Source organism: Epinephelus moara, chromosome 3 (genome assembly GCF_006386435.1).
Source record: "Epinephelus moara isolate mb chromosome 3, YSFRI_EMoa_1.0, whole genome shotgun sequence".
Lineage (NCBI taxonomy): Eukaryota > Metazoa > Chordata > Actinopteri > Perciformes > Serranidae > Epinephelus > Epinephelus moara.
The window spans coordinates 21,686,184-21,699,779 of record NC_065508.1 but is presented as its reverse complement, the minus strand read 5'-3'; the positions used below and the strand labels follow the sequence as shown (position 1 = coordinate 21,699,779).

Sequence of the window (13,596 nt, the reverse complement as noted above, 5' to 3'; positions counted from 1 at the left end):
TTTGTGATTTTTTGTGGTCACTTCGAGTCTCTTCGTAGTTGCTATGTGTTATTTGACATTTTAAATTTTGCAGGTGAGCGCTAGGCCCCCCCCCCTGAGACTTTGGGCCCCTGAGCCTGTGTATCCATCCATTGTATCTACATTATGTATTTTTCCATTTGTTGTTAATGGTGCAGAAACTTCTCCACACATACCCATGGTGTCACTATTATGAGAGCTGTTGCTCTTATTCCAAGGAGCCTGAAACTTGCCACTGCTTCCCTGTGCAAATTAAATACATTTTCAATCACACTTGTAACATGTGTCAATACTGCCCAGCCCATGCTCATCACACCACTGCCTGCCTCTGCTTGCAGTTGGGGCAGGACTGGAGTGCTGTACTTGCCCTCTCAGTCACAGTCAGTGCTCCGTCAGTCAGCGCTGCTGCACGGTGCTGACAACACCGGCTCCCACACTGTCACATGCCGGCGTCGTAACCACTGTAGATAAAGACAAGATCCAAGTGGATATGCGGAAACCATAACAGACAGAGCGTTACATATCCAAAGACATTTCCATAAACCTACCGGCAACATCTAGGACAAGCTTCTGTCTCTGTCACAGTGGCTTTGAGGCTGACGGTACACAACAGAGTCCGAGGTCTGAAGGCCTCCATGGTGACATTTCTTTTTTAAGAGACTAACTATCATCATAATAAGTGAGGTAAGATAATTCTTGTCGAGTTATTGTTTTTACATACACAATAGAGACGGGGCAGACAGCGCATGCTAGTATTATCGTCTGACAAGTTAGCCTAGCTTAGCTGGCTAGTAGCATGCTAACAGTCGCTATGGGATAGTGAATGAGTGTTAGCTACTGTTGGTTAGCTGTTGGCTAACGTTAATAGTTGGAGTTGGCTCAATTGTATTATCATGCTTGCGCTTTAAAAAATCATATTAACAGTTCTAAGTGCGACTCGTGAATTAATATAATGTGTTGACCCCGAATCATTAGATTCCACGCCAGATAGCTCAGTTAAAGTATGTGGTCTTTGTAGAGTTAGCTAAGTTAGCATTAGCACCGTTAACATTGGCTTAAGCTATCAGTGTTAGCTTGTTTTGTTAGCAACGTTACAATGACATTAGCAACCTTTAGCGATAGATTGTTTGAAGCAACTTACTAACCGGAACTTAAGCAACAAATACACATATTGTCTATAATCCAATGATAAATAAAAATTACTTTTATATATTGGCACTTTGTCAGAAAGTTACTGTTTACTCAGCATCTTCTGTCAGCTGAACTCTACATGTTTGGCTTTCTGTGGTTTTGTATATTTTCTGTAGTGCTTTCTTAACCCTTATATCATCTGCTCAAACACCCTGCCTGAAAGACTATTTGTTTCAGATAACATACAAGACAAGAGTCTTCCCTGTAAATGGTATTTCGTCTTGTTTCTTCCAGGTGTAGCTGCAGAGAGATGGCAGACAGTGCAGGGCTGCAGTTTGTCAGCTCCTATGCTTTTGAAGCCATGCAGAAGGTGGATGTGGCACGCCTGGCTGCCCTGAGTGACCCCGAGCTGAGGCTGCTGCTGCCCTGCCTGGTGAGGATGGCTTTATGTGCTCCAGCTGATCAGAGCCAGTCCTGGGCACAAGACAAGAAACTTATCCTCCGTCTGCTCTCTGGAGTGGAAGCTGTGAACTCCATCGTAGCGCTGTTGTCTGTTGACTTTCACGCCTTGGAGCAGGATGCACGGAAGGAGCAGCAGCTTAGGTATGTCTCACTTACTCATGGTAATATGATCTTTGCTAGAGTCTGGCAATAAGTAGACTGTATTGCCTTTATACATTATACACAATGTGCTGTCTTTTCCACCAGGCACAAGGCGGGTGGCTCTAACGGAGAAAGCATCCTGGTGTCACAGCTGCAGCATGGCCTGACCCTGGAGTTTGAACACAGTGATCCTCTCAGGAGACTCCGTCTGACCCTCAGTGAACTGTTGGCTATCATGAATAAGGTACAGTCAGACGTCCCTGCATGATTCAGTAAATCTAAGGACAGTGACAACATAAATGAATTAAGCTTAAATGGTACAAAATGTAAGTTCTTATGAAATGAATAACAGAAACTACTTGATCAATGATATGTATTTTGTGTGTTGTGTAATTACATTATCCTAAACGTTTCCAACATTGTTCAAACCCAGAGAAATCTATTATTTTTTAACAAAGACACCGTCCATGTCATTCGTTCGCCATCGCCTCTCAGTGGCATCATATTCCATTTGTGCGGTGTCAGAGTTGTGGTTATCTGGCAGACACTGATATAAATGGATTTTTTTGCCCACTTTTAAGCCAAATTTTTGTGGTACACTTTTTAGGTTTTATTCGTTTTTAACTGTATGTTTTAACCGGATGAAGGATTTTAGTTATCGGACGTCTGGATCTGAAGTTACTACAGAAATAGGCTGAGCAAACATTAGCAGCAGCTTAGCTCCAGCCCCTGCTGCGCCAAATGGCATTAGAGAACCACTGATTTTTAAAGTGAAACGAGAAGAAGATCTCTGAGGATAATTTGTCTCCCAAGAAAAACCTCCCGGATATCTGGGTCTGAAGTTGTCATAGTAGAAAAGTGAGCACACACCTGCAGGTGCTGGGCAAGCAGCTCCTCTGTGACAAGCCGAACAGTATCGGAGAATAACTGCTTTATTCAGTGTTTTTACTGGTTTAAATCACCTGGTCCGTTTTTTTTTGGAGAGGAGGAGACCCCTGCTGATAATTTGGCCTCTGAAAAAGGAACACTGAAGGAATCCTATCCCGAGAAACTAACTGCAGTGAAGGCATTGCTCTGTTTTTTGTTCTTGTTTTTATTGAGAGTCCCCTAACAGCACAGAATTAAATATTGTATGTTTAGCAGTTGATGTGAAAGATAGTGCTAGTTATGCCACCCTCAATCTGGAAATCCATCGGTAAAAAAAACAAAAACAAAACAAAACTTTTTTTTCTTCCTTTACTTCCTTCTGCAATGTAAATTGCAGAATCTGTCTTGAGAGATTATGCCACCTTAAACTACTGCAATAACGAGCACTGTTGATAGGTTGCAAAGACAGAAATTGTGGTAATTTTAGCTGCCTGAGTCTGAGTTGGAGAATTTTGTAAAAAAGATATTTGGAAGAGACATCCTTCATGCTTGAATATAGAGCGGCAGAGTTTTCTAAATATAAAGACATTAAAGCATGAAGGACATAGGACAAAATACTGAATGATTAAAATTTTGCTACTTGTGGAAACAGATGAAAGAGACAAGATTGCTCAGCTTCCTTTACTTTTTCATCAAAGCTCAAGTTGGCATCAGAAATAATTCCTGCATTTCAAGCAGCTGCTTTCGCATCGACTGATAAATTATGTTTCTTTGTACTGCTATTGCCCTTCAATACTTGCATCTTCACCTAATAGGATGACTAGGATGATTGATCCACACCGTCTGTTTCCCATTCCCTTGTTGTTTCTCAGGTGGTAGACTCAAACGGAGAGTTTTTCTTAAAGTCCTCTGAACTCTTTGAAAGTCCTGTTTACTTGGATGAGGTCGCTGATGTCCTCTGCATTTTACAAGCAGGTACCAATGCCTTTCATCTTCTTAATAGTTTTACCTAAAGGTGCTGTGGAAGTGTAATGGTGCTGAATACAATGGCTTTTGTACACACTCATATATTTGAGCAAAGTTTATCTGCATATTTAAGAAAAACTACCTCATATGTCTATGAAACCAGCCTGAAAATTATCCACTTCAGTGATTTTGTCCTCTGCAGTTGACAGATTGTCATCTGAAATTTGTGTTTATTTTGTCTTTTTCTTAGAGCTGCCTTCCCTGCTCCCCATTGTGGATGTGGCAGAGGCTTTGCTTCACGTCCGCAATGGAGACTGGTTTCTGTGTCTGTTGGTTGCCAATGTCCCCGACAGCTTCAATGAAGGTAATTCATCTGTCTCACGACACTGCACATGCTGTCAGCTGATAATGTGAGATAGAGTGGCTGTTTAATTGCCAGCACTAGCTTCATATGGTTAGTGCGAATACCTGCTGCGGCAGAAGTACGGCTCTGCTTAACGTTGTCTTAGAAGCTCTCTGTGATAGCGTCAGTATAGCGTCTTTTACACAGCCTGTTCAAAGCAGGAATGTTGCACTGTTTTCCCGCATCGCTGTTCTTTATAAAAAGTACGATCATGGAATGGGGGACAAAGTTGTTCTTCCTTCAAGCTGGCTTTGGAGGTATGCTGCAATCCTTCGCAAGTCAGAAGTCAATAAAGTGAAAATCTGTTACGGCATGTTTCACAACACAAACACTACATGAAGTAAAAATAGATGAAAAGGAAATTCTGCTTGGTTCACTGTGTTTGCTGCCATGTTGCTGTGACGCATATGTGTTTATGGTGAAATTGGGCTCCATGCATCTTCTCTGAGATTCCGATTTTGAATTTTTTTGCACTTTTCTGAGTCGGAGTTTGTTGTGTTTTACCAAGTTCAAAGTACAATGGATTACAGCAATAGTAACAGAGGTGAATTGATGTCTTGTGTAACAAGTATTGACTGATGGGATGGGTGTGACCTTTTGATGACGTATTATATGTGAGACCCACCAGCAAGAGATTTAAAAAGATTTAGCAGCTAACTCAAAGAAGAACAAGAGCAACTGAAAATGTCTGCAAATTGGGTAGACAGTGAGGTCCTGGAGTTTTTATACTCTGAGTTGAGGACGAGATCAACTGCCATATAACAGGGGCGGTAAATAATAGTTTTTGCCATGTTATGCCATTGTTATTGTTTAGAAAGCGCTGCATCATGCATGTGCACACTTGACACGGATGCTGTGGTGTTAGGGTACATGTCCAGAGGGGTGTTTTTGGACATGAGGGGTTGCGCCGGTTCCCAGCACTGGACGCTTGATGGGTGTGCCACTAGATACCCAGGCTTTCTTTTCCCAGATTTCAGATAGGACCAACATGGCGGCTTGTTTGGTAACCTTGTCTTATATTAAGGAAATAGTTCACTGAAATATGTTTGTGAAAACATTTGAGACATTTTAGACAGACAACAATTAGTTCACATAAAGTAGCCTGGACTAAACTTCATGAAAAAGAGGAGTGGACACCTCATCTCTCAAAACACAACACAACGCTACCAGAATGCATTGCACAGCTGCTTATGTAGACAATGAATGGTAAGCATGGAAATGACGGATCCTGTGGACATGTACCCACCTCTTTTGCTTTTGGAATGCTGGCATGCTCTTTAAAATCACACACCGGGGCGGTATTATGCCAATGCTGTTTGGTTTTGTATGAAAAACAAAGCTGGTGTAATGAAGGGTTTTCATTGCAGCATTGTTGTGGGATCTCTGTGTAAAAGGGGCTTCAGATTATAGGCAGATTGCCATTGAGTTGCCATCATATGTTTTCTTCCTGAGTTTGGCTTTGTCCCCCCTCTAATTCTTGCCATGCCGCTGGCCCGAGGGTGTGTGTGTATTTGTGTTTGATTGATGATGAACATTATTGTCTTGCTCTGGCTCACAAAGTGCTGTGTGTGCTTTGAGAGACGCATTATAAGAAAATGCCCGCTCTGTCTCCAGTGCCTCCTTATCACGCAGAGGGTCAGGTCTAAGTCAATAGCTTTTGTGTGTGTTACACAGCAGTCAACATTAAGGAATTCTTTTGGCTTTGTTACAGGACAAAGACCTTGTTTCATTGAATTGAAAGTGAAATGAATTGATCTTAGGGTGAAGTGTGGGGAAATGGCTCTGTCTAGAAGCATCAAGACCTGTCATGTTGAACACGAGCTGGTGACCAGACGTAACTCCACCGGCTCCTTTTATGGCAAATGAAATAATCCAGAAGTGGCAGAGATGGAAACTAATATCATTTTAGTGCATGCTATAGTCTCAGCCAACCATACACAGTTTGCCGTTTAAACTGTCAGCTGTGGAAAAGTACAGGGAAAAATTAGGTAAGGCTGTGGAAACGCAGTCTTGTGATGGCTGTTAAATTTTATTTACAGGCAAATAAATGAGTCATGATTCTATGGTTTAGGGTTTTTATAGGGGAACATGACTTGACTGTGGAGACCTTTAGGCAAGGATCATATTATTAAACAGACATGACATTTAATGTATTGATTGTATAATATTTTCCTTACTTTGTGGAAAAATCAGATTGACTGAGCATGTTGCTAGTTGGCAGCAAATCATCATTTGTGTCTCAGTAACGAATGGAAATTGGTCCAGTCTTTTTTTTTTTTTTTTTTAAAGATATTTTTAGGGCATTTTTTGCCTTTAATTGACAGGACAGTGAAGCGTGAAGGGGGGAGAGAGAGAGGGAGAGACATGCAGCAAAGGGCAACAGGCTGGACTCGAACCCGGGCCGCTGCGGCAACAGCCTTGTACATGGGGCACCTGCTCTACCACTAAGCCACCAACGCCCCGAAATTGGTCCAGTCTTGAGCGAGATGGGCAACAGAGGCTGTACTCACTCAGGGCATGTTCGCATGGTCAATTTACGTCCACTAAAAGGGCATGTTTTTGCCACTTACATGTTAGGATTATTAATATAAGTGTCTGACAACATTATGGAAGGGATCTCTACTGAGATGAACCTTATTTTAAAGAGTAAGATCTTTTTTGTTTGACCAGAAACAGCCCCGAAATCAGTAAGATGTGAATATATGCTGGCTCTGTACATGCTAAAAGTACTGTTAATTTAAATGGAGTCTGGTGAGTTTGTCGATAGCAGTTTTGGGGCTGTTTCTAGTTAAACCATAAGGTCAAAAAGGTCCGTCTCTGTGGGAATCCTTCCTATAATGTTGTCAGACACTTATGTTTACAATCTGTAAGGGTAAGTGACGTAAATAGAGGGCGCGAACATGCCCCGAGTGTTTACACCGTCGCCTGTTTCGCTGTTGCCAGTTGCAGCATTTTCGTTAAGTGCTGATCCAATTCCAGATATTGCAGTCTCTATTAGTCACTAGACACAAAACATTGCAAACTCAGGTCCAGGTTGGAAATGACCAAACTTACCTTTTAAATATGCATGTCTGTCTTTGCAGTTTGCAGAGGTTTGATCAAGAATGGAGAGCGTCAAGATGAGGAGAGCGTTGGTGGTCGACGCAGGACCGAAGCCCTCCGGCAGCTCTGTCAGATGAACCCCTCTCAGGCCCTCAACATCAGAGCCATGGTGGTCAGTCACACTAGTAGTATAATCACAGGACTCCAGACTAACGCCAGAATTCAACTTAATCCATAACCTTTAAAAATGTATCTGTTTCAAATGAGAAAGGATCCACCACAGCTGCTATACTCTGCTGGAGTTTTATTTGTTCGGTATTTATTCCGCAGTCCTCGCTTTTTTTCACATTAATTATGCATGTGTAAACTAAAAGTAATTCTTGTTAGCACAGTTTGTAGCATCTCATCAGTTTGTTTGCCTTTATGACAAAGTGTTTGTGTTATAGGATGTCTGTGTAGAATTTTGCCAATTATTTGCTGAAACATGGTTGCACAACAAATTAAATATGATCTCGACATAAGTATTTACTTCAACCACATGTCCTCTATGATTTGGCAGTTTCTTTAAACATCTTAAGAAATTTAAGGCAACAAAACAGCCATGCATTATCCATTCATGCCTCCTTAAAAGTGCCAAGGTTGTGAATTTTCAAATGCGAAATGTAATCGCTTTAAAGATAACAATGTGAAAACACTTACAATGTAAAAGGGGTCACTTATAATAAGGACGCTACAGAGAATTATTACCTGAATCTGCAGCTTTCTTCAAAAAAAGACCAGAAGTAGAGCAAAAAGGACAAATGGATAATGGACTATCTGTAGGTGGACACTAACACGACTTGAATGAATGATAATGTTGCTCTTTAACTGCTGGGTGTGTGATTAACCAACTGTTTGCAAACAATCAGTTGCACAATGTTCCATGTGTTCGCCTTGTGTGCCTTTTTAAGTTAAGAATGATTTGCCAGCAAATACACTCTGAGCTGTTATTACTGAACAACAGGCCTGTGACACTCAAACAGCTGAAACTACTTCAATCCAGGGGAAAGTAATTTTAATAATCAAATAACCGCTTCAACCTCTTTTCATTAAAAATGCCAAATATTCGCTGGGTCCAGCATCATAATTGCTATTTTCCTTTGTCTTTTCAGATAGAAAAAATGGATTTTTGGACAATAAGAGGGGCATTTGTTACAATTTTCTGACATCTGAAAGACCAAACATCTAATGAATTGATCAAGAAATAATTAAGCAGATTAATTGAACTGACTAGTGACAGACTTTGTTCTCTAGTTATTCACACAAACACTCGCTTCATCAAGATTAGAAAGATTTTTGTCCTTACTGATTTATGTTATGATGATACTATCCCTGAAGGGAGAAATTTGTCTTCTTACTCATCCCACTCTCAAGAAGGTTACAGCACAAGGTCAGTTACTGAACGAGGCCCCAGGAGGCAGCAGAAATTCAATTCATTGCCTTCCTGAAGAAGGAGTGAGCAGGACTTACACTCGACCAAAAAATGTCCCGAGAACTGTTTAAAGAGCCGATAACACGCAGCGACAAGTGGTAAAGGATGCTGAAGAAGGATGTTCACGAGGGCTAAAACGAAACATGATGTTTGATTGCAGAATATCACAGAAAGCAGCATAATTATTTACAGTGTGTTTGTTTATCCTGTGTGTTCCCAGGTGGAGGAGTGTCACCTGCCTGGTCTGGGCGTGGCTCTGACTCTGGACTACAAACCAGACACAGCAGATGAGGCCGTCAGTCCCCTTGTCTCTTATGTCAGCGGTCTACTGCTTGGTACCAATAGCAAAGTCCGTACCTGGTTCAGCATGTTCATTCGCAATGGACAACAGGTGAGGGGCTTTATTCAGTATTGCATTCAGTGTTGTTTAATTTGCTGCACACAGACACTCTTATTTGTTTAAGAAGACACTAAACTGGTCACAGAAGTAGTTTGGAAAGAGAAGACTGTGACACAGTAAGATCCACTTTGGTGTCTTGAAAAAGTGTCATAATTTTGTTTCATCATGTTGAGCAGAGGACACTGGAGCAAAAGTACTCTGTGTGAGCTGATAAGACAAGATGTTGTGGTGTACTCATCGAGCACTTTACAAGAGTGCCACCGTGTAAGAGCGGACACCTCATCTGATGAAATGAGATCAAGTTAAAGTAGTTTGTGTTTACATGTTCTGTGTATGTTGTAGTAGGAGCAGAATCACCTTAGTCAGGATTAAGCCTGGGTTTAATCATTCTTACGGCCGGGCTCCACCGGGCACGTCAGCGGCGCGACACGTCTGCAGCTCGAGTCCCGTAGCAGCTCGCCCCCGTTAATCAATTACAGCGGCTCCACCGGCAACGGGAGCGGTGCGACAACCCCCGTCTGTCGTGCGACAACTCTCTATTTTACGTGGCTCTTCTATTTTTGTCACGCTACGCTCCCCTACGCGACCCTCCAGCAGATAAAAACTACATGAAATAGTGTGCTAAACGAGCACAATGTGTTTTTAAATGAATAAACCATTATCAGAGGTGATATGTGATGATTTTTTTTCATGCATTTACCCATGTTTATCCGTGACATTGTGTAAATGTCCGTGGCGGACATTTGAAAGCAAGTAGATGGCAAACAGTACAGTAAACTTGTAGATAACTCAAATATATAACTTAGGTGGAAAATGCTTTAACATTTCATGCACCCTACATGCAGCCTCTCGGCTCGGCAAACGGTAAACAACCCCGCTGGCTTCTCTACGTGACACTTCTGTAGGCAGTCACTTACGTTTGCAGCCGGTGGAGCCCGGCCGTTAGGGTAAAAACTGTGGACACAATCTTTCTCTCTCTCAAACATGCACGCACACTTTTTTTTCTATACTTATAAGGGTCCTCATTCAGTACGTTTACATGCACAGTTAAGTGGAGCTACAGTTATAGCTCGACTAGGCCATTTAATTGGACAACTGTCCTCATCCCAGTATACAAGCACAGGAGGGGGATCAGTTTTTTGACCAATGTATGTGCAATTCCATTACGATAAGTGGCGATATGCCCCCTTTCAGTTTGTTAGTATTGGACCTTTTTCCCAATGTCACCCCCATTCTTTCCTGTCCTTCTGTCTTATCTTGAACTGAATTGTCCTAAATTTAAGCTAACCTTTGAAATATAACAAATCAGATTTTTTTTTTTATTCAAACCAGATTTGTTTGGTCATGACTGAATTTGAGTATTTGTTTCATTTTTTGCATGTGCTGTATGCATAATGGTATATCTTCAGGGACAATTTAGCGTGGCTCTAGATTTTGCATCAACTTATTAAACCCTGCACCCCCAATACTTCGTCTCTAGAGATGCCCTCTGTTCTCTTCCCAGAGTCTCCAACCAGCGGGGAGTGAGGCAAAGGAACCGCGGGGTGCACTTGCTAGCTAGCCAGCTCATGTCAGTAGCTCATAGACTATATGAAAATAAGAGACGTAGCCACAGTGACATTACCCATCGGTTTGTGGACTCCTACTTTTAAGTCTCGTGCTTGGCGTTTTGGACATCTCCATCTTTGATATCTGAATTAGCAGTGACCGTATTGGTGGAGCTGTGAAGCAGCGTGGGTTGAATTTGACTCACAGCCTATCACTTGAAGCAGCCCCACCCTTCAGTTATGCAAAATTTTAAGCCTTAATAAAATGTAAATGGGTGAGTTGCATAAAAGTTCACCCCGATACAGTTGTCATCAATGGGGGAATTAGCTATAGAGACCAAGTATTACAAATAGCCAATTAAACGAAAGACAGAAAATTATTGACAATTTTGTTCATCTATTAATTGCTTGTCATGTATCGTAAAAAATGGCAAACATTCTCTTGTTGGAGCCCTAATGTAAACGCTTAGATTGAAGCACAGCAGTTGACTTGTGTCTTTCTCTCACTTCCTCTTTGTACCACCAGAGAAAGAGAGAAAGCAGCTCTGTGCTGTGGCAGATGCGCAGACAGCTGCTGCTGGAGCTGGTCGCCATCCTGCCACGCTCACGCAGCACCCACGTACCCAATGACAGAGATGTGGGAGAGGAGCCCGGCTCAGGGTACTCTGGCCTCAGAGAGGAGCATGTGGTGAAGGCCAGCGCCCTGCTCCGACTGTACTGTGCCCTCATGGGCATCGCCGGCCTCAGGTAGGTCAAAGAGGATATTTGATTATGATTTTGAGATTTGAAAGTGAAGTTGTTTTTAAATCTGAATGCTTTATTTTTATCTTAGCACATATATTTGTGAATTTATTTTAAGTATTGGTTTAAGTCTAAAAAGGTCATATCTTCGAGATAATACACTCAATGTGATCCCTCTGCAGACCCACAGATGAAGAGGCAGAGCAGCTCTTGCAGCTGATGACCAGCCGGCCACCGGCCACTCCTGCCGGCGTTCGCTTTGTCTCCCTGTCCTTCTGCAAGCTGCTGGCCTTCCCTACTCTGGTCAGGTACATAAAACTCGTCTTATTGACTCCTACTTTCAGAAGTCTTGTTTTATTCAGCAAACACAAACACAGTCGGTCGGGATCACAAGCCCTGTTCAACTAACAGTAGTCTTGAGTTTTGATTTTCTGACAACGCACACTGCCTGCCAGAAGTCTTCTCTGAATGTTTTGGAGTTGGATATTGGCACTTTGTTATATCGAGTTTGAGCATTTTTATCTGTGTGTGTGTGTGTGTGTGTGTGTGTGTGTCCAGCACTCCAGAGCAGGAACAGCTGATGGTCATGTGGCTTAGCTGGATGATCAAAGAGGAGGAATACTTTGAGAGGTAAGAAAAATGTCTCTTGTAAAATATGAATATTTAAATGATACCTATATATTTAAGTAATACTTATTATTATTCATTTTGTTTGTATCTCATATCTGTAAACACTTAGATTATGAAGTGGTCACACATGTTACAATGAATTTGCATTTCTCAAAAAGGTGAAGTAAAAGGTTTCAGCATGTCATCCCCCCTCTCTCCTCCCCCACATCTCCTATTCATCCGCAGCTGTACTGTCAATAAAGGCCAAAACCTGCTCAAAAATAATCGTAAAAAAACAACAACAAATAAACAAATGAGGGAAAAAGACAGAACGGTCATACTCACAATAAACAAGGAGCAGTTTAATTTAAAAAAAAACAATTTCAATGTAGTACTTCCAAGTGTCTAAATGTCTTTTCATGTCTCTGCAATTGCTTGTACTTTTCTGAAACAGGCAGTGATAAACTCAGCAAAGCTTTTGTTTGTTTGTATGTTAACATTAAGTTAATATGGCCTGATTTATCAACAACAACAACATCAATGTAACTGCAGCAGTGTATATGAATGTGTTTGTTTGACTATAGTACATAAAGCATAAATCACCAGGCTTAAGTGACTTTAGGTTGCTACTAAAGGGATGCAGGCTGATAGAAGGTGTGTGTGTGCGTGTGTGCGTGCGTGCGCGCGCGCGTGCGTGTGTGTGTGTGTGTGTGGGTTGATGCAACTAGCATAATCAGTTTATTAAAATTCTGTCCTGTAAGATGCAGGATTAACGACAAGTCTGAGTGTCTCTTCTCACTTGCCTCTCATGCATATGTGTGTCCTCCTCCTTACAGTGCTGCAGGCGTATCTGCTTCTTTTGGAGAGATGCTATTACTGGTTGCCATGTATTTCCATAGCAACCAGCTCAGCTCCATTATTGAGTTGGTGTGCTCCACTTTGGGGATGAAGGTAAGGTGGTAGGTGGGAGGGAGGGAGGGAGGGAGGGAGGGAGGCAGGCAGTGATCAATACATCAGTCTGGCTGACCAGCCACCGGCCCCTCTCCTCCACTGCAGTAGTGGCGCATATAAAGACTATATCACTGATGAAACACTTGCAGCATACACATATCTACCAAGACACTCTATACCCTGTGGCCAATTTGCTGTTTTATTACTTATTAAGTACGCTATTGTTTCCTGCCTGTGTGCTAAGTAGTTTTCCTGTCTCAGTGTATTTTCCACTAAGATGTGTAATGTAATTGGATTTAGAGCCTGTTTGTTTCCACCCCTAGGGCAATCCTCTCAATTCAGTGTTGCGCCTGCCATGTAGAATTTTTCTTATGAAATATGAAAGGAGGGAATTACAAAATACTTGCACTGTTGCCTGCAGGTTGTTTTCACTCATGGTAAACCTACCATTGTTGCTTTTTTAACTTTTTACAGATTGCCATCAAGCCCAGCTCTCTCAGCAAGATGAAGACTATCTTCACACAGGAGATCTTCACAGAACAGGTACCTACATTGTAATCCTTAAATCCTTATGCAATTTTTTCCCCGCTAATTCCAGGGTGTATTTATGTAGACTTTTTTCCTAATCAGCGCTCATTTATTCTCCCCATTGAGAACTTCTGTAAACGCAGGATTGTGGAAGCTTTTAATTTAACAACATGTCAAAATGCAATAAAATGTTCCCCCTTAATGTGGCCATAAATCACTTTTAATGTAACGCCACCCAGCAGTTTTTGGTAAAGGTATAGACACCTCACTATAACAAATTCCTATCATCTCACTGCATATATCATCTGGCCCAGTCCTA

General features: G+C 41.8%; 1 protein-coding gene across 1 annotated transcript in view; it reads left to right on the top strand.

The window, feature by feature from the left end:
• Positions 1-388: 388 nt before the first annotated feature.
• ints2 (integrator complex subunit 2) overlaps positions 389-13,596 on the top strand; it is a 29,571-nt gene continuing 16,363 nt past the window's right edge. Inside the window, exons 1-12 of the mRNA XM_050040903.1 lie at positions 389-702; positions 1,444-1,752; positions 1,858-1,996; positions 3,492-3,594; positions 3,836-3,949; positions 7,072-7,202; positions 8,722-8,892; positions 10,975-11,195; positions 11,372-11,497; positions 11,748-11,819; positions 12,635-12,749; positions 13,224-13,292. Coding sequence (XP_049896860.1) covers positions 1,460-1,752; positions 1,858-1,996; positions 3,492-3,594; positions 3,836-3,949; positions 7,072-7,202; positions 8,722-8,892; positions 10,975-11,195; positions 11,372-11,497; positions 11,748-11,819; positions 12,635-12,749; positions 13,224-13,292 — 1,554 coding nt within the window. The 5' untranslated portion in view covers positions 389-702; positions 1,444-1,459. The remainder of the gene's footprint in view (positions 703-1,443; positions 1,753-1,857; positions 1,997-3,491; positions 3,595-3,835; positions 3,950-7,071; positions 7,203-8,721; positions 8,893-10,974; positions 11,196-11,371; positions 11,498-11,747; positions 11,820-12,634; positions 12,750-13,223; positions 13,293-13,596) is intronic.